Source organism: Rattus norvegicus, chromosome 9, assembly GCF_021556685.1.
Source record: "Rattus norvegicus strain SHRSP/BbbUtx chromosome 9, alternate assembly SHRSP_T2T, whole genome shotgun sequence".
Classification (NCBI taxonomy): Eukaryota; Metazoa; Chordata; class Mammalia; order Rodentia; family Muridae; genus Rattus; species Rattus norvegicus.
The window spans coordinates 18,653,177-18,677,560 of NC_141542.1; the positions used below are offsets into that span (position 1 = coordinate 18,653,177).

Here is a 24,384-nt window from a genome sequence, read left to right on the forward strand (position 1 = left end):
TCTCTCAGGCTCACTAGCTAGCCTCTGTTCTTCAGTCAGCATCACTGGGCAGCCTCTGCTCTTCAGTCAGTCTCACTGGCTAGCCTCTGCTCTTCAGTCAGGCTCACTGTCTACCCTGTGCTCTTCAGCCTGGCTCACTGGCTAGCCTCTGCTCTTCAGTCAGACTCACTGGCTAGCCTCTGCTCTTCAGCCTGGCTCACTGGCTAGCCTGTGCTCTTCAGTCAGGCTCACTGGATAGCCTCTGCTGTTCAGCCTGGCTCACTGGCTAGCCTGTGCTCTTCAGCCTGGCTCACTGACTAGCCTCTGCTCTCTCAGGCTCACTGGCTAGCCTCTGTTCTTCAGTCAGCCTCACTGGGTAGCCTCTGCTCTTCAGTCAGTCTCACTGGCTAGCCTCTGCTCTTCAGTCAGGCTCACTGTCTACTCTGTGCTCTTCAGTCAGGTTCCCTGGCTAGCCTCTGCTCTTCAGTCAGGCTCAATGGCTAGCCTCTGCTCTTCAGTTAGGCTCACTGACTAGCCTGTGCTCTTCAGTCAGGCTCACTGGCTAGCCTCTGCTCTTCAGCCTGGCTCACTGGCTATCCTCTGCTCTTCAGTCAGACTCACTGGCTAGCCTGTGCTCTTCAGCCTGGCTCACTGCCTAGACTCTGCTTTTCAGCTGGGCTCACTGGCTAGCCTCTGTTCTTCAGTCAGGCTCACTGGCTAGCCTCTGCTCTTCAGCTAGGCTCACTGGCTAGCCTCTGCTCTTCAGTCAGGTTCACTGTCTAGCCTCTGCTATTCAGTTAGGCTCACTGGCTAGACTCTGCTTCTCAGCTGGGCTCACTGGCCTATGGGGCCCTAGCATATCGCTTAACCATCTGCTCATGACTGCCTGACCACACTGACCACCTGACCAGTCGCCCTGACTTCTTAAAGTCATTCTCTAGAAAGAGCACAAGAAACCAAAGAGAAACACCACAGCAAACTTTTCCCATGGGCTCCTCTTTAACCTTAAGTGCTTTCATTATTTCTTTAAAAGAGTGAAATATAATTTCGGCTATTCATATGGCCAAGAGAGCTGTGCAGTAGTCATTGCTTTAGGGAATTTGGTGCTAAATCAAAAGATTCCTTTATTCTCTCACGATGTTATCTGTATGCTGTAAGATGTATGTTTAGAAAGCACAACACCAAATTCCTAAAATCTAGATGTTTTAAGACATCAGCTCATGGAGAAACATAACTGCTTCCTATCTAGACTGGGCTTTTTTGCTATACTGCAGGTACAATCAATTTTCCACACTACTTCCATGATTTTCAAGAATGATTAAGAGAAAAATAAGTTGAACATAATGACCTGAAAGGGGGTTCTGTCAAGTTGTGTTATGTGGGACAAGATACCAAACTATGATGGTAAACCTAAAACCACCTGTTCCCAAAACTAACAGAACTTACAGAAAATACATACTTTCTTATCACACCTCCTCCCCAATGGTCAGTGATTTAATGAGCACCTACTACGATCCTAGCACTGTGCATCTAAGTGTGTTATGGTGAATAAAATACTTAATAAAAAGCCTCATTAAGGAATAAAGAAAAATGAAACATAACTTTGAAACTCAGAATTCAATATAAGCAAAACCACCATTTCTTCAACTGGTGATTTCTGAGAACTTCATAATTTTTTCCATGGGCTTCTATAGTAATGCTACTGAGTCTTGATTTGGTAAATCACAAAAAGCAAGTCACACTTCTTTCTTGGCTCCCACAACTGTCAAAGGGAACAACACTGTTGCTGTCCATTAGGCTTCCCTATCAATCCTGCTATGGATGGTAATGAATTCCAGTCTTTTCAATGTGAAAACAGGCCACCACTTGAGGGCAAAGGTTATTAAAATTACCCAAACCGGTATATTCTCTAAAATTTTCACATAGCATTTTACTGATATCACAATGTAAATTCACCACAAATATTTAACCAATGAAAATATTGAATAGCGCTGCAAATAGGAGCGATAATCATATATACTTGAAAACAACTATTATGGACACAAAGGACGTACTAGGAGAAAAGATACATCACTAAAAGCTACACAAGCAGCAAAAAAGACACTATGTTTCTTGGTTTAAAAGTTAGGTGATACACTTGATCTTTAAAGACAGGCAATGTACTTGATCTTTAATCCCTTTAACTGTGCCCTGTCCACATAGAAACTGCAGTAGATGACAATCTTTTGTAAGATTTATTTATTTATATGTGAGACAATGCAGCTGTCTTCAGACACACCAGAAGAGGGCAACAGTACTCCTTACAGATGGTTGTGAGCCACCATGTGGTTGCTGGGATTTGACCTCTGGAAGAACACTTGGTGCTCTTACCCACTGAGCCATCTCTCCAGCCCTCACAATGGCCTCTTACACAGCATCACAGTGGTCTATTTCACTAGATGGATCCAGGGTGATAACAGAGAAAGTTTCACAGTTCCTGAGCACTTCTGAGTTCAAATACCACCAGTGCCAACTCTGTGCTGTTGGCACATTCTGACCTGTCTCCTAAGGGTTGTCAGCCACAAAAGGGACGGGTTAGCACCAGACAGCATTCACTGCCCTATCCTAAAAACCCCATCGATTCTGAAAAAGCCACATTCCATGCTTGCTCCATATTTGAGGAAGCCAAATGGTTGATCTGGCTCAAGGCTCTACTTTTCTTAGCTCATCAACTTTCTTTTTCCTGTTCTTGTCACAAGAAGTAGTTTTTTATGCTGCAAATACACTGCAATGTTTGAAGGAAACCACAATAAACTCTGGTTGTCACCTCTTGAAATTTAAAATTCACAAAGCAATTCATGGCTTTTTAATCAGCACCATGGAAAATAAACAAAGACAAGCAAAACCATTCCAAAGGAACTTGCAGATCTGGAGGCCTGCTCATAGCAGGTAGGAAAGAATTAAATTATGCAGAACTGTAATCTCTCAGAGCTTTGGAGGCTAAAAAAGAGGAAATCTCTGTTTATGTTCCCTTTCTCCAAGTAATTGAAGGAGGGTATTTTACATCCTCCAAATACAATTTCTTGCAAGGGGCAACCAATTACAAAGTAGATCAGAAGAAATCTATTAAATAATACATTCATTGCCTGAGGTTTTAAGAAAATATTTTCCCATGATCCCTGCCCTTTAACATACATTAGAAACATTACAAGGAGTGTGCACCAGGCTAAGCTGCCTCTGAAAATTCTGTCCTGCCCTGGCAGGTACAGGCCATTTAATTCCAAGTCAATCTGGAGAGGTGTGACAGCCCCAAGTTGCTCTGGGGATGTCAGAGCACAGCTCTCATGTACACTCCAGATCACCTCTCCATTCTTTCCCAATGCTATAGGCTTTCCAATCCCTGCTTCAGCTCTCCATACATCCCTGAACCCTCCCTTCCCCTACCCAATGGGCTCACTTTGCATTCCCTCCTTCTGCCACTGCTTTCCCAGGGCAGAGGTGGGGTGGGCAGAACAATCTGTCCAAGGAGGGGCGTGGGTCTCCTACCTACCCTGATGCTGCTGCTCTGGCGGTGCAGCCCGCCCTGCTTGTTGCTTACTATCCCTGAGGACCAGACAGGCGGCCAGGTCCGCGTGAGCGCCAAGCCTGGATGTACCCTGGCAGGACTGGCCAGGGGTTCTTCCCTGGACACTGCGAGGCTGTAGTCTCCATTGGTAACCCCGTCGCTGTCATAGCGCGCCCTCCGGCGGCCGAGGTTACCCCCAACGCCGCTAAGGCCCCCCTTCCCTGGCCTCATCTTCTGCTCTTTTTTTCTTTTTTTCTTTCTCTTTTTGTTCAAGATGTGGCGCCTGCGAAGAGCTCGCCTCCAGGAAGGAGGACAGCGTGCAGGCAGAATCACCTCTGGGCCCTGCCGGGGTCGGAGAGGGAGAGAGGGGAGTCAGCTTGGGCGGAGGCGCCCTGGCTGCCGGCACCCGCAGAAGGAAAACTCGCCCAGGCACACGCGCTGCTGCCAGCGCCAAATATAACGCGCGCCCGGTCCCCTCAGGCCCCGAGCTCACCCACCAGCTCCGCGTGCCCTGAGGCCCGGCTCGGGCGTGGTGGAAGGGCGGGGTGGGAAGGACACCTGTGCCCACTCCGTGGCGCAGACAACACCAGGAGGTGCGAAACGGGGAGTTGCATGGTGCTGGCCCAGGCCCGTCAGTCCTCCCTCAGGGCTCTGCGAAGGCCCAGGGAGGCTTCTGCGGGCCCCCAGGCATACAGTGACTTACCCAAGGCCATCACCTCTGGAGCTTCGAGCTGCCCCAGGCTTGCAGCTTGGACATTGTCATTGTGGTTGCCACTATCCTAGGCTGGCTCAGCAGGGCGCAAGCCACCACCACCTTTCCTCACCTGAAGGCATCCTGATGGTGCTTCAGAGCACAGGTCCAACAGGCAAGCCTCAGGGCACGGGGCTGGGGTCTTGGGTCTGCACCTTGTTGCCAGCCCCTCACACATGTGGCAGCATCACACGTATGGCTCCTTCTACCAACCGCCAATAATTACCATTTGGACATTCCTTCACAGTGTTCTCAAGAAGAAAGATTGCAAACAAACACAAAAAGAATGAAATTTAAAAACTTTTTTATCAGGCTGGAGAGATGGCTTGGTGGTTAAGAGTGCTGCTTCTCCAGTGCTCCCAAGTTCAATTTCCAGCAACCACATTGTGACCTACAACTATCTGTAGTGGGATCCAATGCCCTCTTCTGTCTGAAGCTCTCTTCTGACATGGCAGGCACACTCTCAAACAGAGTGCTCATGTACATTAATAAATAAATCTTTAAAAATAAAACCTTCTAATCAGTTAATGTATCTACATCTAGAAGCTAGAAAAGGGTCACAGCAATATTAAAAATAACTCAGAAATAGTAAAGGGATGTATGAGAGTCACAAAATTCACTGGGCAACATGGTGTATGCCTGGAATCCCAACACTCACAAGGCTGAGGTAGGTGGATTGCCTTGACTTCAAGGCTAGACTAAAGTGTGAGACCTTATATTAGAAAACAAAACAATTAGGGAGGAGATGGAGAGAGAGACAGAGAGACAGAGAGACAGAGAGAGACAGAGAGACAGAGAGATAGAGAGACAGAAGAGACAGAGAGGGAGACAGAGACAGAGACAGAGAGAGACAGAAACAGAGAGAGACAGAAACAGAGAGAGACCTCGATGTCATTTCTTGCACTGATGACAAGCTACTGAAGAATGTCAATGTCTCCTACCAAGCACTGAGATAATGCTAATGACAGAATGGGTTTCTTATTAAGATATCATAAACTGTAGATGGAAAAGTAAAGGAATGTATAATAAATAAAAGAGAAATCAGACATCGAAAACCTAAATTTAGAAGACTGTATATTTTTAAGTCATAGGGGAGGGAATGGGACGATGTGGGGGAGAGAATAATCAGAATAAATTATATATGTATATGAAAATGTTAACTAAGAGCAACCAATGAAAAGAGAAAAGCAGGTTTATTTTACGATGAAATTGAGTTCCCATATGACACTATGTAACATTTTGTAAATTGATTATATGAATTATCAGCAATAAAAAATCAATTGTTATTAAAGATGTGGTTGTGTTCATATTAATTTCAAATATTTAAAATTCTTTCTATTTATTTGCTTATTTATTGATTGATTTTTAAGATAGGGTTTTCCTATGTTGACTTCAAAAAAGAGATCTACCTGCCTATGCCTCCAAAGAGTTAGGATCAAAAGTGTATACTCACACATGAAAGTTACATTCTTAAAGTGAGAAAAAATTACAGCTATCAACTTGGTACAATTATTGAACAGTGATCAAGTGAATAGAAATATCAGAAACACTTTTAAGGCATTAGGTTACTGTTTTCAAAAGGATCTTGAGCAGCATATATAATTAAAATTATCCAGGAGACACATGTTGAAAAAAGACAAGAACGTGGGTAAAGATGATTTAAATATTTTTAATCTATTAAACATTTTAAATTGCATTCGATATGAAAGCTGTAAGTGATGTAATTCACATTTTTGCTTATATACCATCTCCTATTTTATGTGCATTCTGCAAATATTGTGCATGTTTCTTCAGGCTCTTAATATTTCCCCATGACTGATAACATTCACAGAAATCATATTGAGCAAACTGTATATGTTGACATATAATAGAATTGTATTCTACACAGTATAGCATAGAAATATGTATGTCCCGCGCTTCGTCTCGCCAGCAGGAACGATGCGGCACACACAGGATCCTACTACAGAAAAGCTTTAATGCGTCTTGAGAGGGAGAGCATAAGCTTACAACGCGGAGACGGAGAGTGAGGAATAACCGTCCCTTATATAGGAAACTATCCTCGCCTAGGACGTGTCACTCTCTGACTGGTCGCTGCCAATTATGCCAGATGACGTACCAAAACGTATGTGTCCCTTTGAGTAGGGAAGTTACCAGGCGCCTGCGTATTGCCCTTTTTACTAGGTGCGTTCTGCCAGATGCCGGTGCCATCTTGTAATGGAGTTTGTGAGGACAGCTCCTCGGACAGCTCCTCACATCTGTGAGGACAGCTCCTCGGACAGCTCCTCACATCTCCCCCTTTTCTGTTTTTTTTTTAAGCAAACAGGACACCCAGATATAGGAGGGTGAAGACAGAGGTCATATCCTCGTACAAAGTTGGCGAACCTGTACAAGAGAGATACCCTTAGGCTGTTGTTGGGACCCAGGGCACTCCCGACCCGTCACACTGCCATTTTTCGAGGGAGGGAAAACTGGGGCAGAAACCCTCATGTAATATGACATGCCTTCCAGGGAGCATATTTGGTAGAACTTCCCTGTGCGATGCTAAGTCACCCCTCATGGGCTGCTCAAGCCGGACACTCTAATCCTGTGCAATGAACCGAGGTTCTAGGAGTGCAAGAGCTGTCCAGCCGGCGACCTGTTGCTTGAGCATGGTCAACCAGATATCGGCTGACGCTCCTTGTTCAAGGGCTACAAGCGCCTGGGCGATCACTACTTTGTCCTTTCTTGTTTGAGATCTCAATTTGCAAAGCAACCAGAGGTGTAACACTAATCCACAGCAGAGGATCACTCCAAAAAGTCCTACTCCCACCCATTCCTTGAAATAAGAGACTGCTGAGGTGATCCAGGACGACAATCCCTCCGTCAAAGACAGGTCCAGTCGGGTAGAATTTACTTGAATGATGGTCGCTCTCAGCTCCCGAAGTGTCTGTTCAAACTCCGAGGTCCAATTCTGTAACAGATGCTGTGAAAGACTCTTAGACAGATTAGCAGCTCAGGTAAATTTGTCATATTATATGGAGGTGACACAAAGGCCTGGGAGTTTTTGCTCACAGCCAAGCTGGGCCAGTTGCCATAGAATGTCTAATTGCTCTCGGACCAGATCTATACGTTGGTTGACAAGCATAAGGCCTCCCTATATCTGAGTATTGGCTGAGGCCTGTCTGTCCCGAGCCACAGAGATGGTGGCCAATAAATCATTGATAGTTTGGGTTGTCTGTACTGAATTTGACAAGGCCAATGCCGAGGCAGTAACCGAGGCAGCGACTGCTGTCGTAGCAATAATGCCAGCAATAATAGCAGAAGTACCAAAATCTCTTTTTCCTCTAAATAAGGTCATGGTCCCCGGGGCATCAACAGGTATCGGGATAAAGCGAGGCATGCGGGTAACTACTGCGATATGAGTAGCTGTCCAGACAGAGGCAGCAGGTTTGATGTTCCCCGTCCAGGAAAATGACAACCGTCCCTTTTCGCCCTTTCCTCCAAGTAGCATCGCCATGGGCGTAAGATCAGTGCAGCTACCATTAACGCAATGTAAGGCCACCACCATAGAGAACTGTGGCGTTAGCCACAATGTCCTCCTCACCAGTTCCCCATGTGGCCTCCCTTAACCAAGCAGAAGATTGATTATATAACATAATGCAAGGGAGATCAAAAGATGTTTTGTTGAATATGCCAAAACAAAGGCTGCCCTTAAGGGAATAGTCCTATTTTCTTTTTTTTTTTTTTTTTTTTTTTTTTTTGTCGTTCAACCTGTGGATCCTTAGGTAAATAGGCCAACCCTAAATCCCTGTTAGTGGTACATCACCGGCATCGGGAGTGGAAAGGTTGACATTATTCCCCATCGTAGCTCGCCCTGCACCGTTGCTGGCATCCATGGAAGAAGAGTGAGGAGGGGCAGGAGTCCCAGTCCCTTCTTGATCACTTGCTGTGATGCTCCGAGTAAGTCGTCCTGGGATCCATATGGGATTTTCATTGTCCTGTGGAAAAACACAGACAGCTCCTCTGGATCTTATTAAAACAGGATCCGGGCCTTTCCATTCATTTGTTAATACATCCTTCCATTTGACTAATTCTTTTGTCCTCTTGGGCTCTGAGCAATGTCGCTCAGCCGCTGTTTGTCCAGCTTCATCAAGATTTAAAAAATTTAAGGTAAAAAGGGCCAGAGCAGTGGCCACTCGGGGTGTTGGGGGGAGTTCTATCATAATTCCCCTTCTTTGTTTTATTAAATATGATTTGAGCGTCCGATGAGCACGCTCTATGATTCCCTGTCCTTGAGGGTTGTAGGGCAGGCCCGTCAGGTGGGTAACTTGCATCTGAGCACAAAACTGACGGAATTTTTGAGATGTATAGGCAGGGCCATTGTCAGTTTTTACACATCTTGGCTTTCCCCAAGCACTCCATGCTTCAAGGCAGTGCTGAATGACATGTGTTGTTTTTTCTCCTGTAAGTGGGGTGGCATGTAGAATGCCAGAACATGTGTCTATAGATACATGCACATACTGTAATTTTCCAAAAGTAGAATTATGAGTAACATCCATTTGCCAGATTTGCAATGGCTGTATTCCTCTCGGGTTGACCCCGATGTGAGGAACTGGGAGGAACTGGCAGCACTGCTGGCATTGGGTGACTATATCCCGTGCCTCTTTTCTAGTTATAGAGAAGCGGCGGTGTAAAGTTTCTGAGGTGACATGGAAATTGCCATGAAAGGCTTTAGCGGCCTCTAAAGGAGAGGCCAGGGCCACAGCTATCATTTTTGTGGCTTTGTCAGCCAAATCATTCTCTGAACTCATTGGGCCAGAGAGTCCAGAATGGGCCCGTATATGAATAATGTATACAGGGAATCTTCTATTTAATAGGATAATTTGGATTTTTCGGAAAATATCTGCCACCTTACTAGTGGTTTTAATTATACCGGCGGTTTCAAGAATACTAACAGCACTAGCTCGGCCTCCTCCTCTGAGTCTAAGGTTTTATTTTCAGAGCTTTCAGAACTGTCGAGGTTCAGCGCTTCTAGCTCTTTCACAGGGTATAGGCTGGCTCCCCCTCCTGGTTTATGTGTAGAGGAGGAAGTGCTGGAATCTGAAAATTTCAACGCTCCCTTGTCTGCGGACTTACCGGGAGGGCCCTTTTTCTTTCTTAGGACGTCTTTTTTCTTGCACGCGCCCAACCTCTCACTACGTTCGGTTTCTGACAGACTTTCCCAGACTACCTCGAGAGTGGCCTGTCCTTCTATTACTGCTGCCTTACACGTTTCATCCTTTAAACAATTCTTAACCAGCTTCCATATAGCTTTGGTCCCTAGGCGCAGATCCTCTTCCGCCAATTTTCTGTCAAGGTCTTTTCCAAGTTTGTTCCATGAGGCAATCGTAAACGAGCCTGAACAGGCAAACCAAGGCGCCACCCTCTCCACCTCCTTCACAAAGTTTTTAAGTGTTCCTCCTCCAATTTTGATGTTGCTCTGCTTTAACACTGTTTCCAAGGCCGTGACCACAGCCTGTGAGGATCCCATGATGGGCCAGGAACGCTGGCGGCTTATCTACGTCCGTCTGACAAGGCGTGAGGTGAAAGGGTAGAGACGGACACGCTGCTCTCTTATGTACGGGAGTCTTACATGCACCTCCCCGGACGGTGCCGCTTATCTACGTCGGCCTTATCGCGTCTTTGCTCCTCAACAGTCAAAATCGAAGGTAAAAGGGAGCTGCGCGAAGCTCACTTATATACGAGAGACTGAGACGCGCCTTCAGCTGCTGTGATCGTCCTTTTAACAGCGAAAACGGTGAAAACAGAACATAAAGAGTAGGGTGGCTCCCAGGACAAATACTATAGCCTCAACAAATCCTTCCCAAGGCGGTGACAACCCCAGACCAAAGTCCAAGAGAGGGCTGCCTCTCCGAACGTATCTACCTGCAGTTCTGAATCCTCCTTGTCGCCAAGGGATCTCCGAAGGTGCTGACGATGGCAAGGTCTTTCCCGGGTTTTTGGCACCAGATGTCCCGCGCTACGTCTCGCCAGCAGGAACGACGCGGCACACACAGGATCCTACTGCAGAAAAGCTTTAATACGTCTTGAGAGGGAGAGCATAAGCTTACAATGCGGAGACGCCAAGTGAGGAATAACCGTCCCTTATATAGGAAACTATCCTCGCCTAGGACGTGTCACTCTCTGACTGGTCGCTGCCAATTATGCCAGATGACCTACCAAAATGTACGTGTCCCTTTGAGTAGGGAAGTTACCAGGCGCCTGCGTATTGCCCTTTTTACTAGGTGCGTTCTGCCAGATGCCGGTGCCATCTTGTAATGGAGTTTGTGAGGACAGCTCCTCACATCTGTGAGGACAGCTCCGCGGACAGCTCCTCATATCTGTCCATGTGTACTCTTTGGATGGTGGTTTAGGCCCTGGGAGCTCTGGGTGTTTCTTACTGTTGGTCTTATGTGGCTGTAACCCCCTTCAGCTCCCTCAATCCTTTCTCTTACTTCCCCATTTGGGGCCCTGTTTTCAGCTAAATGATTGGCTGCAAGTATCTGCTTCTGTATTTGTCATGCTCTTTACCCCACTCTTTTGAGCAGATCACCACAGAGCAACGAACATGTATTGTCTTGGCATGATGATGTGTAGACAAATAGTTGATTTCTTAATTCCTAATGATGGTTCTATAAGAATTCCTAAAATTAGATTAGTAATTTTAAGCTTTTATAATAGGACTGCTATTATGTTTTCTCTGGTAATCAAAATTGCATTGAAATCTCTTCTTTTCTTAAAGTGTCATGAGTGAATTGCTTCTGCAATACCAAGGAGGCACCTACAAATTAGAGCCCATCCTAAGAAGGTATAAACCAATTAACCAAGGTTCATAAAAAGAGAGCTAATCATTACTATAGGTGCAAGGACTGAACATAAATAACTGACTGGATTTGCCTATAGGCAATTTCACTTATTCTTTTCTCATAAAAATTACAGCTTTTAACTCTCCATGAACATGCAGAGCCAGTGACAGATGGTGACAGTTTATCCTGATGATTACTCTTCATGGATATGCATGTAAACATTCTCTGTCGTAAACTGATTATCCAACTTATGATTTGAATTCCTGTGCAAACTTGGGGTGAACTTTTCACCATGTGATGCTGTGTTCAGAAAGATATACAAATGCTGAGGACAAAGAGAGAGAAAGCTTTTTAGACAGAACTGAACTGAAGAGAACAGAACTCAAGAAGAACTTAGAAGTAAAGGCATAGCGTTGAGAGTAAGGCATTGAGAGTAAGGAAATTATCCTGTGATAAGAGCAAGAGGAAAGGAGATAAGAAGAAGAGAGCAAGGAGAACCTTTAAAGTCAAACTTTATGGAGGCAAACTTTTGTAGAAACTTTTAGGAAAACTGAAGAACTTAGAAATAAAATTTAAACTCACTGCTCTTCAGCCTTCAGCCTGGCTCACTGGCTAGCCTGTGCTCTTCAGTCAGGCTCACTGGCTAGACTCTGCTCTTCAGTTAGGCTCACTGGCTAGTCTCTGCTCTTCAGTCAGGCTCACTGGCTAGCCTCTGCTCTTCAGTCAGGCTCACTGGCTAGCCTCTGCTCTTCAGTCAGGCTCACTGGCTAGCCTCTGCTCTTCAGCCTGGCTCACTGGCTAGCCTCTGCTCTTCAGCCTGGCTCACTGGCTAGCCTCTGCTCTTCAGTCAGGCTCACTGGCTAGCCTCTGCTCTTCAGCCTGGCTCACTGGCTAGCCTCTGCTCTTCAGCCTGGCTCACTGGCTAGCCTTTGCTCTTCAGTCAGGCTCACTGGCTAGCGTCTGCTCTTCAGACAGGCTCACTGGCTAGCCTCTGCTCTTCAGTCAGGCTCACTGGCTAGCCTCTGCTCTTCAGCCTGGCACACTGGCTAGCCTCTGCTCTTCAGTCAGGCTCACTGCCTAGCCTCTGCTCTTCAGTCAGGCTCAATGCCTAGCCTCTGCTCTTCAGTCAGGCTCACTGCCTAGCCTCTGCTCTTCAGACAGTCTCACTGGCTAGCCTCTGCTCTTCAGTCAGGCTCACTGCCTAGCCGCTGATCTTCAGTCAGGCTCACTGGCTAGCCTCTGCTCTTCGGTTGGGCTCACTGGCCTATGGGGCCCTAGCACATCGCTTAACCATCTGCTCATGACTGCCTGACCACCATGACCACCTGACTGCACTGACTTCTTAAAGTCGTCCTCTAGAAAGAGCACAAGAAACCAAAGAGAAACACCACAGCAAACTGTTCCCATGGGCTTTGCTTAAGATTAAGTACTTTCATTATTTCTTTAAAAAAGTGAATTATAATTTCTGCTATTCATATGGCCAAGAGAGCTGTGCAGTAGTCATTACTTTATGGAATTTGGTGCTAAATCAAAAGATTCCTTTATTCTATTACGATGTTATCTGTATGCTGTACGATGTATCTTTAGAAAACACAACACTAAATTCCTAAAGTCTAGATGTTTTAAGAAATCACCTCATGGAGAAACTTAACTGCTTACCTATCTAGACTGGCCTCTTTTGCTATACTGCAGGTACAATCAATTTTCCACACTACTTCCATGATTTTCAAGAATGATTAAGAGAAAAATAAGTTGAACATAATGGCCAGAAAGGGGGTTCTGTCAAGTTGTCTTATGTGGGACAAGATACCAAGCTATGACTGATAAACCTAAAACCACCTGTTCCCAAGACTAACAGAACTTACAGAAAATACATATTTCTTATCATTCCTCCTCCCCAATGGTCAGTGATTTATTGAGCACCTACTACAATCCTAGCACTGTGCATCTAAGGATTTAATTGTGAATAAAACTTAATAAAAAGCCTCATTAAGGAATAAAGAAAAATGAAACATAACTTTGAAACTCAGAATTCAATATAAACAAAACCACCATTTCTTTAACTGGTGATTTCTGAAAACTTCATCATTTTTTCCATGGGCTTCTACAGTAATGATACTCAGTCGTGATTTTGTAAGTCACAAAAAGCAAGTCACACTTCTTTCTTGGATCCCACAACTGTCAAAGAGAACAACACTGTCGCTGTCCATTTTGCTTCCCTATCAATCCTGCTATGGATGGTAATGAATTCCAGTCTTTTCAATGTGAAAACAGGCCACCACTTGAGGGGAAAGGTTATTAAAATTACCCAAAACGGAGTATTCTCTAAAATTTTCACATAGCATTTTACTGATATCACAATGTAAATTCACCACAAATATTTAACCAATGAAAATATTGAATAGCTCTGCAAATAGGAGCGAAAATCATATATACTTGAAAACAACTATTATGGAAACAAAGGACGTACTAGGAGAAAAGATACATCACTAAAAGCTACACAAGCAGCAAAAAAGACACTACATTTCTTGGTTTAAAAGTTAGGTGATACACTTGATCTTTAAAGACAGGCAATGTACTTGATCTTTAAACCCTTCAACTGTGCCCTGTCCACATAGAAACTGCAGTAGATGACAATCTTTTGTAAGATTTATTTATTTATATGTGAGACAATGCATCTGTTTTCAGACACACCAGAAGAGGGCATCAGTGCTCATTACAGATGGTTGTGAGCCACCATGTGGTCGCTGGCATTTGAACTCAGGACCTCTGGAAGAACACTTGGTGCTCTTACCCACTGAGCCATCTCTCCAGCCCTCACAATGGCCTCTTAAACAGCATCACAGTGGTCTATTTCACTAGATGGCTCCAGGGTGATAACAGAGAAACTTTCACAGTTCCTGAGCACTTCTGAGTTCAAATACCACCAGTGCCAACTCTGTGCTGTTGGCACATTCTGACCTTCTCCTAAGGGTTGTCAGCCACAAAAGGGACGGGTTAGCACCACACAGCACTCACTGCCCAATCCTAAAAACCCCCTCGATTCTGAAAAAGCCACATAACATGCTTGCTCCATATTTGAGGAAGCCAAATGGTTGATCTGGCTCAAGGCTCCTCTTTTCTTAGCTCATCAACTTTCTTTTTCCACTTCTTGTCACAAGAAGTATGTTTTTATGCTGCAACTACACTGCAGTGTTTGAAGGAAATGACCATCAACTCTGGGTGTCACCTCTTGAAATTTAAAATTCACAGAACAATTCATGGCTTTCTAATCAGCACCATGGAAAATAAACAAAAACAAGCAAAACCGTTCCAAAGGAACTTGCTGATCTGAAGGTCTGCTCATAGCAGGCAGGAAAGAATTAAATTATGCAGAACTGTAATCTGCATAAATTGCCTGAGGTTTTAAGAAAATATATTCCCAAGATCCCCATCCTTTAACATACAATAGAAACATTACAGGGAGTGTGCCACCAGGCTAAGCTGCCTCTGAAAAGCCTGTCCTGCCCTGGCAGGTACAGGTCATTTAATTCTAAGTCAATCTGGAGAGAGGTGACAGCCCCAAGTTGCTCTGGGGATGTCAGAGCACAGCTCTCATGCACACTCCAGAGCACCTCTACACTCTTTCCCAATGCCATAGGCTTTCCAATCCCTGCTTCAGTTCTCCATACATCCCTGAACCCTCCCACCCCCTACCCAATGGGCTCACTTTGCATTGCCTCCTTTTGCCACTGCTTTCCCAGGACAGGGGGACCAGGTGGGGGGGGGGGGGCAGAAGCAGTCCAGGGAGGGACGCGGGTCTCCTACCTACCTTGATTCTGCTGCTCTGGGGCTGCAGCCCGCCCTGCTTGCTGCTTGCTGCTTGCTGTTCCTGGGGACCAGACCGGAGGTCGGGCTAGGGGTCCCCGCGAGCTCCATGCCTCAAGGTCCCCTGGCAGGGCTGGCATGGGCTTCTTCCTTGGACACTGCGAGGCTGTAGTCTCTGTTGGAAACCCCGCCGCTGTCATAGGGCGCCCTCCCGTGGCCGAGATGATGCCCAACGCCGCTAAGGCCCCCTTCCCTGGCAGCTTCTTCTGCTTTTTCTTTTCTTTTTTTCTTTCTCTTTTTGCTCCCGATGTGGCGCCTGGTAAGAGCTCGCCTCCAGGAAGGAGGACATCGTGCAGGCAGAATCACCTCTGGGGCCTGCGGGGGTCGGAGAGGGAGAGAGAGGAGTCAGCTTGGGCGGAGGCGCCCCGGCTGCCGGCACCGGCGGAAGGAAAACTCGCCCAGGCACACGCCCTGCTGCCGGCGCCAAATATAACGCGGGCGCCCGGTCCCCTCAGGCCCCGCGCTCACCCACGAGCTCCGCGTGCCCTGAAGCCCGGCTCGGGCGTGGGCGAACGGCGGGGTGGGAAGGACGCGTGTGCCCACTCCGCTGTGCAGGCAACACCCGGAGGCGCGACACCGGGAAGCGCATGGTCCGGAACTCAGGGCTCCAACCAGGCGCGTCAGTCCACTCTCAAGGCTCTGTGGATGTGAGGGCGGCTTCTTCAGGCCTCCAGGTCCACCACGAAAAACCCGCGGCCATCACAGCTGGAGCTTCCAGGTGCCCCAGGCTGGAGAATTGGTCAGGGCGATTGTGGTTGCCACTCTCCTAGGCTGGCTCAGCAGGGCACAAGCCACCACCTGCTGTCCTCACCTGAAGGCATCCTGATGGGGCTGAGAGCCCACATCCTGCAGGCAGCCTCAGTGCTCAGGACCATGGTCTTGGGTCTGCACCTTGTTGCCAGCCCCTCACACATATGGCAGCATCACACATATGGCTCCTTCTACCAACCGCCACTAATTACCATTTGGACATTCCATTACAGTGTTCTCAAGAAGAAAGATGCAAACAAACACGAAAAGAATGAAATTTAAAATCTTTTTTTTTTTTTTTTTGGTTCTTTTTTTTCCGGAGCTGGGGACCGAACCCAGGGCCTTGCACTTCCTAGGTAAGCGCTCTACCACTGAGCTAAATCCCCAGCCCCTTAAAATCTTTTTTATCAGGCTGGAGAGATGGCTTGGTGGTTAAGAGCGCTGCTTCTCCAGTGCTCCCAAGTACAATTCCCAGCAACCACATTGTGACCCACAACTATCTGAAGTGGGATCCAATGCCCTCTTCTGTCTGAAGCTCTCTTCTGACATTCAGGCACACTGGCAAACAGAGTGCTCATGTACATAAATAAATATTTAAAAATAAAACCTTCTAATCAGTTAATGTATCTATATCTAGAAGCTAGAAAAGGGTCACAGCAATATTAAAAATAATTCAGAAATGGTAAAGGGATGTACGAGAGTCACAAAATTCACTGGGCAAGATGGTATATGCCTGGAATCCCAACACCCACAAGGCTGAGGTAGGTGGATTGCCTTGAGTTCAAGGCTAGACTAAAGTGTGAGACCTTTTATTAGAAAACAAAACAATTGGGGAGGGGATGGAGAGAGAGACAGAGAGATAGAGAGACAGAAGAGACAGAAGAGACAGAGAGCCAGAAAGACAGAGAAAGATGGAGAGGGTGACAGAGACAGAGAGCCAGCGCCAGAGAGAGACAGAGAGACAGAAGAGACGGAGAGACAGAAGAGACAGAGAAAGACAGAGAGGGAGACAGAGACAGAGAGCCAGTGCCAGTAGAGACAGAGACAGAGACAGAGACAGAGAGACAGAGAGAGAGAGAGAGAGAGACCTCGATGTCATTTCCTGCACTGATGACAAGCTACTGAAGAATGTGAATGTCTCCTACCAAACACTGAGATAATGCTAATGACAGAATGGGCTTCTTATTAAGATATCATAAAATGTAGATGGAAAAGTAAAGGAATGTATAATAAATAAAAGAGAAATCCTAAATTTGGAAAGCCTAAATTTAGAAGACTGTATAAGTTTAAGTCATAGGGGAGGGGATAAGACGATGTGGGGGGAGAGAATAATCACAATAAATTATATATGTGTATGAAAATGTTAACTAAGAGCAACCAATGAAAAGAGAAAAGCAGGTTTGTTTACGATGAAATTGAGTTCCCATATGACACTATATAACATTTTGTGAATGGATTATATGAATTATCTGCAATAAAAAAATCAATTGTTACTAAAGATGTGGTTGTGTTCATATTAATTTCAAGTGTTTTAAATTCTTTTTATTTATTTGCTTATTTATTGACAACAGTCTGTGACAACAAAGAACTGATTGAGCATCCAAGAGACAAGACGATCACCAGGACCATACTTGTATCCCAGTAAGAAAATTTGAATAATAAGTCTACAGGTGAAAAGATAAATTAGGAGGTCATAGACCTAAAAGTTTTATCCTTTTTCCCTCAGGGGAGCAGCCATTCTGTCAGCCTTTCCTGGCCCTCTCACAGGATCAGAGTTCTCACCTGGAAGCAGGGTTATCTGGAAGGCACATAATACATACCCACAGACTTCTCTTTGGGTACAAACTGATAGGCAACTTCAAGGCTTAAAGTCATTCTCTCTCTCTCTCTCTCTCTCTCTCTCTCTCTCTCTCTCTCTCTCTCTCTCTCTCAGCTTGAGGCTGCACACACGCTGCATTCTTTTGTGCACTCTGCTTTTTTTATTGCAGTTTTCTTTTCTCAAACTCCCACAATCATGCACACGTCTGTTCATTACCCTTTCATTCTCACACACACTCTTCATACACACCTCGTACATATTTCACACACACCACATGCACTCTCCTGTCACGCACACACACAGTCTTCATACACACCTCACACATATCTCACACACACCACATGCACTCTCCTGTCACTCACACACAATTTTCATACACACCTCATACATATCTCACACACACCACATGCACTCTCCTGTCACGCACACACAATCTTCATACATACCTCATACATATCTCACACACACCACATGCACTCTCCTGTCACTCCACTCACACACGCTCTTCATACACACCTCACATTCTCTCCTCACTCATTCTCACATGCTCTCCTCATGCTCTCTCCCTGGCTCTCAAGTTTGTTCTCAGACTCGCTCTCTCATTAGCTCCCTCATTCACTATCACATTCTCTCTCCACTCACTCTTCACATGCTCTTCTCATGCTCTCTCATTCACTCTCACATTTGTTCTTACATTAGCTCTGTCATGTACTCTCTCATTCACTCCCTCATGCTCTCTCTCATTTACTCTTCACATGTTCTGTAGCCTTTCTCTTGCCCCAGTCCTTTATTAATAATCCAAAAGCAGGTAGAAAAAAGACATTTTATAATCATTGCCAAATCAAATGCAAAGAATGACTACATCTCACCAAGAAGTAAGAATTACAACTGTTCCCCAAAGTTTCAGGCTTGCCCTATACCCAGGCCTGTGGCCAATATAATAATAATAATTGTAAACTTATCATTATTTAAACTTTAACTCTTTAGTTTTATACTTCAGAGTCCAAAGCTCCGAGACCAGGTAATTGCATTTTCCTGTGACACTCTACTGATAAATGACATAGGCAAAACTGCCAGGCAGTGGCCAGAAAGAATCAGGTAACCCTTAGCACACTAATTCCACTAGCGTTCTGTTCCTTGCACACAATGACTCTCATAAGGGTTCCAGTAGTTAGACTAGTTTACTAGTATATTATTTTATATATTCTATACTTCCTTAACCAGTCTATAATATTATGTAAAACTTATTTCCTAACTTCAATAACTTTTTTCCTTTCCTAGGGTCCCAATGTTGGCTCTAATTCATTTTCTCTTATTTTCTTCAAGCTGTCTTTGGAAGTCAAACCCTAATCTGGAACTACAATTCTGCAGTTATTACATTTTTTCCAAGATGAGAACACAGAGTATGCGCCTGGGCCTCTAGGGCTCTGCTGTGCTGTGCCCCTATGCATCAATTTCCAATTGTCTAAGAATCATAACATCAAGGAACATCTAGTTTCACAGAATTCACCAGAGCAGAAGGAGAAAGAAGTAGGAAAGTCAGATATAATACAACAATTGTGCACACCAAGGCCAACTGATAGGCAGTCACACACAAATGAAATCTATACAGCCCTTGTCCAGGGCTAAGGTTTGGAGAAATGGAAACAACCAGTTGTTACAAAAAGCTACTGAGGGCTACTGAGATGTCTCCATTGTATGTTGTCCCCAGCATTAGCCAGAACTCAGACAACAAAGGGAGGTCAAAGGGATACAGATTGGAAAGGAAGAAGTCAAAATATCACTGTTGCAGAGGATAGGGTAGTATACATGGGACACCCCAAAAGTTACAACAGAGAACTCCTAAGCCTGATAAACAACTTCAGCAAAGTGGCTGGGTATAAAATTAACTCAAACAAATCAGTAGCCTTCCTCTACACAAAAGATAAACAAGCTGAGAATGAAATTAGGGAAATGACACCTTTCATAATAGTCCCAAATCATATAAAAATACCTCAGTGTGACTTTTATCAAACAAGTGAAAGATCTCTGTGACAAGAACTTCATGATATGAAGAAAGAAATTGAAGAAGATCTCAGAAAATGGAAAGATCTCCCATGTTCATGGCTTGGCAGTATGAAGATAGTAAAAATGGCCATTTTCCCAAAGTGACCTACAGTTGCAATGCAATCTCCATCAAAATCGATTCCAATTCTTCATAGGGTTAGACAGAACAATTTGCAAATTCATTTGGAATAACAAGTAACGCAGGATAGCTAAAACTTACCTCAACAATAAAAGGACTTCCCTGGGAATCACCATCCCTGAACTCAAGCAGTTTACAGAGCATTACTGATAAAACTGTATGGTATTGATACAGAGACAGGAAGATAGACCAGTGGAATAGAAATGCAGACCCAGAAATGAACCAGCACACCTATTGTTACTTGATTTTTGACAAAGGAGACAAAAGCATCCAGTGGAAAAAGGATAGCATTTTTTACCAAAGGGTGCTGGTTCAAATGGAGGTCAGCATATGGAGGAGTACAAATCATCCTCTTCTTATTGCCCTGTGTAAAGCTTAATTCCAGGTGGATCAAGGACCTCTACATCAAACCAGATACACTCAAATTAATAGAAGCAAAAGCGGGGAAGAATCTTGAACTCATGGACACTGGAAAAAAATTCCTGAACAAAACACGAATGGCTTATGCTCTAAGATCAAGAATAGACAAATGGGACCTCATAAAGCTACAAAGCTTCTGTAAGACAAAGGACACTGTGGTTAGGACAAAACGGCAACCAACAGATTGGGAAAAGACCTTTACCAATCCTACAACTGATAGAGGGCTAATATCCAAAATATACAAGAACTCATGAAGTTGGACTGCAGGGAGACTAATAACCCTATTAAAAATTGCAGTTCAGAGCTAAACAAAGAATTCATAGCTGAGGAATATGGAGAGGCTGAGAAGCACCAAAAGAAATGTTCAACATCTTTAGTTATGTGGAAAATGCAAATCAAAACAACCCTGAGATTCCACCTCACACCACTCTGAATGGCTAAGATCAAACACTCAGGCTATAGAAGATGGTTGCAGGGATGTGAGAAAGAGGAACACTCCTCCATTGTTGGTGAGATTGCAGACTGGTACAACCATTCTGGATATCAGTCTGGAGGTTCCTCAGAAAATTAGACATTGCACTAGCTGAGGCCCAGCTATACCTCTCTTGCACATATACCCAAAAGATGCTCCAACATACAACAATGCACACCCTCCACTATGTTCATAGCAGCCTTATTTATAATAGTCATAAAATGAAAAGATCCCAGATGCCCTTCAACAGAGGAATGGAAACAGAAAGTGTGGTACATCTACACAATGAAGTACTACAGAGATATCAAAAACAATGACTTCATGAATTTCATAGGCAAAGAGAATGAACTAAGACATATCATCCTGAGTGAGTTAACCCAATGACAGAAACACACACATGGTATGCACTCATTGATAAGTGGATATTAGCCCAAATGCTCAAATTCTCCAAGATTCACAGACCAAATGAAAATCAGGAAGTATGACCAAAATGCTGATTCTTCACTCCTTCCTTTAAAGGAGAAGAAGAATCCCTATTGAAGGGATAGGGAGGCAAAATTTAGAACAGAGCCTGGAGTAATGGCCATTCAGAGTCTACCCCACGAGTGGCCTATACACATACAGCCTCCAAACTAGATAAGGTGGATGAAGCTAAGAAGTGCAGGCTGACAGGAACTGGATAGAGATGTCTCCTGAGAGGCACAGCCAGATCATGTCAAATACAGTGGTGAACGCTAGCAGCAAACCATTGAACTGAGAACTCAGTTGGAGGAATTACAGAAAGATTGAAAGAGCTGAAGGGACTTGCAACCCCATAAGAACAACCATGCCTGCCAAGCAGAGTTCCAAGAGACTAAACCAGTACCAATCACTATACAGGGACTGTGCCATGGCCCCATCTGCATGTGTATCAGAGGATGGTCTCCTTGGGCACAAATGGAATGAGCAGCCCTTGGTCCTGCCTAGGCTGGGAAAGTGGATGGCTGGTGAAGGGAATACCTTATAGAAGAGGGGGAGGGCGATGGTATTCGGACTTATTTCTGGAGAACAATGAAGGAATAACATTTGAATTCGAAATGAAAAATAGCCAACTAAAAATCAATAACAACAAAATGGTATTTTGAGCTTCGAATCAAAAAAAGCCACAGTGAGGAAACAGAGAATTGTATGCCTATGGTTTTCTTCAAATATGCTTGGGGCCCAGGTAGATTCTGGGCCCAGGCTGAACCAAGCAGGTTCCTGCCACTGACTGCTCCTCTATTCCTGTGTCCAGAGGCAGCATGCAGATTAATATTGGGCCAGAGATGTGGGCAGAGCTGGTCAGAAGTGGCTTTCTGTCCTGTGGTCTCAGGATTATCTGCATTCCTGGGTGTTCAGCATTTTCTGCCCCGGGATTTGGGTGCAGGCTTCCCAATGGCTTTAAACACCCTTATACCATGTTTATATGTCCTGGGAGGTATTACAGAAAAATTAATGTTTATCCTATTAATTTGGTCAAAACTCTCATCGACAGAGTATAATTTAGAGGTAACTATATATTTGACAGCAAGCATACACAGTGAGTAATGTATGCATGATGAAGTTGAAATTCAGAGTTGGAAACACAGTGCACAGTGACTGTATAAATGCCTGTGAATCTCAGACTGACTGGGAAGTGATTTGATGCCCAGTCCCCATGAGAATGCAGAGATCCATCCCTCCCTGATAGCTGTGGGACTTCAGATGTTGACACTAATGATCAATAAAGAAGGTTCTTAAGAGTGAAGAGTTTGAGATTACTCCTTTATTGACCAGAATACATCCAATTTACTTGATAGTAACCAGATGCAGGTAGTCAATATATACATTCTATATCCTTATCAAAATAGAAAAGCAAATGAACAAAACAACAACAACAGATAAATAACAAATCTTCAAATGAATAGAAGGAAAACCAAATAACCAAAACAATTAAAAATTAACCAAACTTTAAATAGAGGAATTGCACTAAGCATTTTTTGCTGCTCCTTTTGCAGAATAGACTTATAGCCTATGGCTTGCCTTGGAGACATAGTAGACCAGCAGTTACTGATGGTAATAATCTTTTCAAGAGGAATGGAAGTAGGTCTATTTTGTTGGAGTGGGGGCATTAAGGAAAAAGCATACCAATACTGAGTATAAATGATAGTACAGACTTTGTCACAAAGTCTTTCCAATGTTGTGAACTGATCTCCATGAAACTCTTCTGGATGACCCATCAGGACAAGTACAAATTTACACGTGCACAGTCTTTCTGGATGATCAGCAGCTCTTGATTGATGTGCATCAGCACTTCTCTGAGTCCCTCAAAAAGTGCACACTTGCTGGAGAGAGCTGAGGTGAAAATATAGCATATTCAATCCAAAGAAATCAAACTAAAGGAGGAAAATGCAGTCCACAATTGCTATGGACATTACAGATGAGATGCAATAGTGGTGTATTTGCTGTGCACACTTAGTTCTCCTCCTGTAGCTCTTCTCTCCAAGGGAGATCTTGTCCTGGTCTGTGTCATGTTCGAGTTTCTGCTGGAGATTTATATCTCAGCTTTTCAAACTGCTAGAATTTGAACTGTGGACTATGCACTGTACTGGGATTAAGAGAAAAATGAGCATTTTTTCCCCACTGGTCCAGGTATATGACATTGAATAATAACATTGTAGCTATGTATGAATCTGAGTTCAAGAGAGGTTTGAGCAACCTAGAATACCATGTGGATTCCTTCTGGAGAACATGCCCAGAATTGAGGTGAAATTTCTGATTATGTTAGCACTGAAGGAACCCGTCTAGTTTCCATTTGTAACCACTGTATCTGCAAATACACAGAGAAGCCATCTCACTTCAAATTCATGCTCACCGCACAGAATTTGTAATCACTGAGAATGTGCTCCATTAAATCTTCCCAGCGTACACATGGACATTAAAGGTGATTGTGATGTAGAAACAGAACAGCACCCATGTAAGTCTATGGCTAGTGTAAGGCAATTTGTGAGAGGACAGAAGAGAAAATGTCCTCAGATCTTTCCGGAGAGATCACAGGAAGAAAGGAGTAGAACATAGCAAGAAATCCAGAGGATCATATATATTGTTTCATGGGCAAAATTCACATGAACTGTACCAGAACTATACTCTGAGTAGCTCCTTAGCTGCCTGAGGCTGAAATCCACCCAAAAAGGTCATTCACCCAAAAAGGGTATTTATATAGGGAAAGATATTCAAATGGCTTCTTCCAGCCTGTGTTCCTACCTGAACATTAATGCTTAATGTAAAGATTCCCCAGGATTCGCTGGAGGCATAAAAACAAATGTTGAGTGGGATATGTACATAGTGGCCAGAGCCTATAGACAGCTCAGTCAGTGATGTGCTGTCCTCCCATAAACCGTCATAGACTCAGGGTTCTTTCCCCATTAACAATCTGGCTTAGCAAGTCCCAAAGGCTGTCTTGTTGCTCAGCAAAGGATCATATGTTGGTGGTGAACTAGACTCTTGTTCTTGTTCACTCTTTCAGACTTTCCCCAAAGTGTGCAGCTTCTTCTAATCGGAGCTGTCTTTACCATAGCCTGAGTGACTTCATGCCCAAAGCTAGAATCATAGGAAATCTCCATAACCAGGATCCAAATCAACAAATTTTCTCCCCGTAATGTGATTGTTCCACAGATAATTGAATAAGTAAGTAACAGCTTGCATGGATTATATCACACTGAATCAGAATCTATGGAAGGGCTCCACCGTATGGTACACTTTTACTCCTTGGCTGA

At 44.4% G+C, this 24,384-nt stretch overlaps 1 protein-coding gene across 1 annotated transcript in view; it reads right to left on the bottom strand.

Annotated features, from left to right (window-relative positions):
* Positions 1 to 5,923: 5,923 nt before the first annotated feature.
* Positions 5,924 to 24,384, bottom strand: part of LOC134480473 (uncharacterized) — a 38,062-nt gene continuing 19,601 nt past the window's right edge. The window contains exons 6-8 of the mRNA XM_087568555.1: positions 14,910 to 15,280; positions 10,179 to 10,316; positions 5,924 to 8,251 (exon numbers count right to left, since the gene is read on the bottom strand). Of these exons, the coding sequence (XP_087424681.1) occupies positions 15,020 to 15,280 (261 nt within the window). The 3' untranslated portion in view covers positions 5,924 to 8,251; positions 10,179 to 10,316; positions 14,910 to 15,019. The remainder of the gene's footprint in view (positions 8,252 to 10,178; positions 10,317 to 14,909; positions 15,281 to 24,384) is intronic.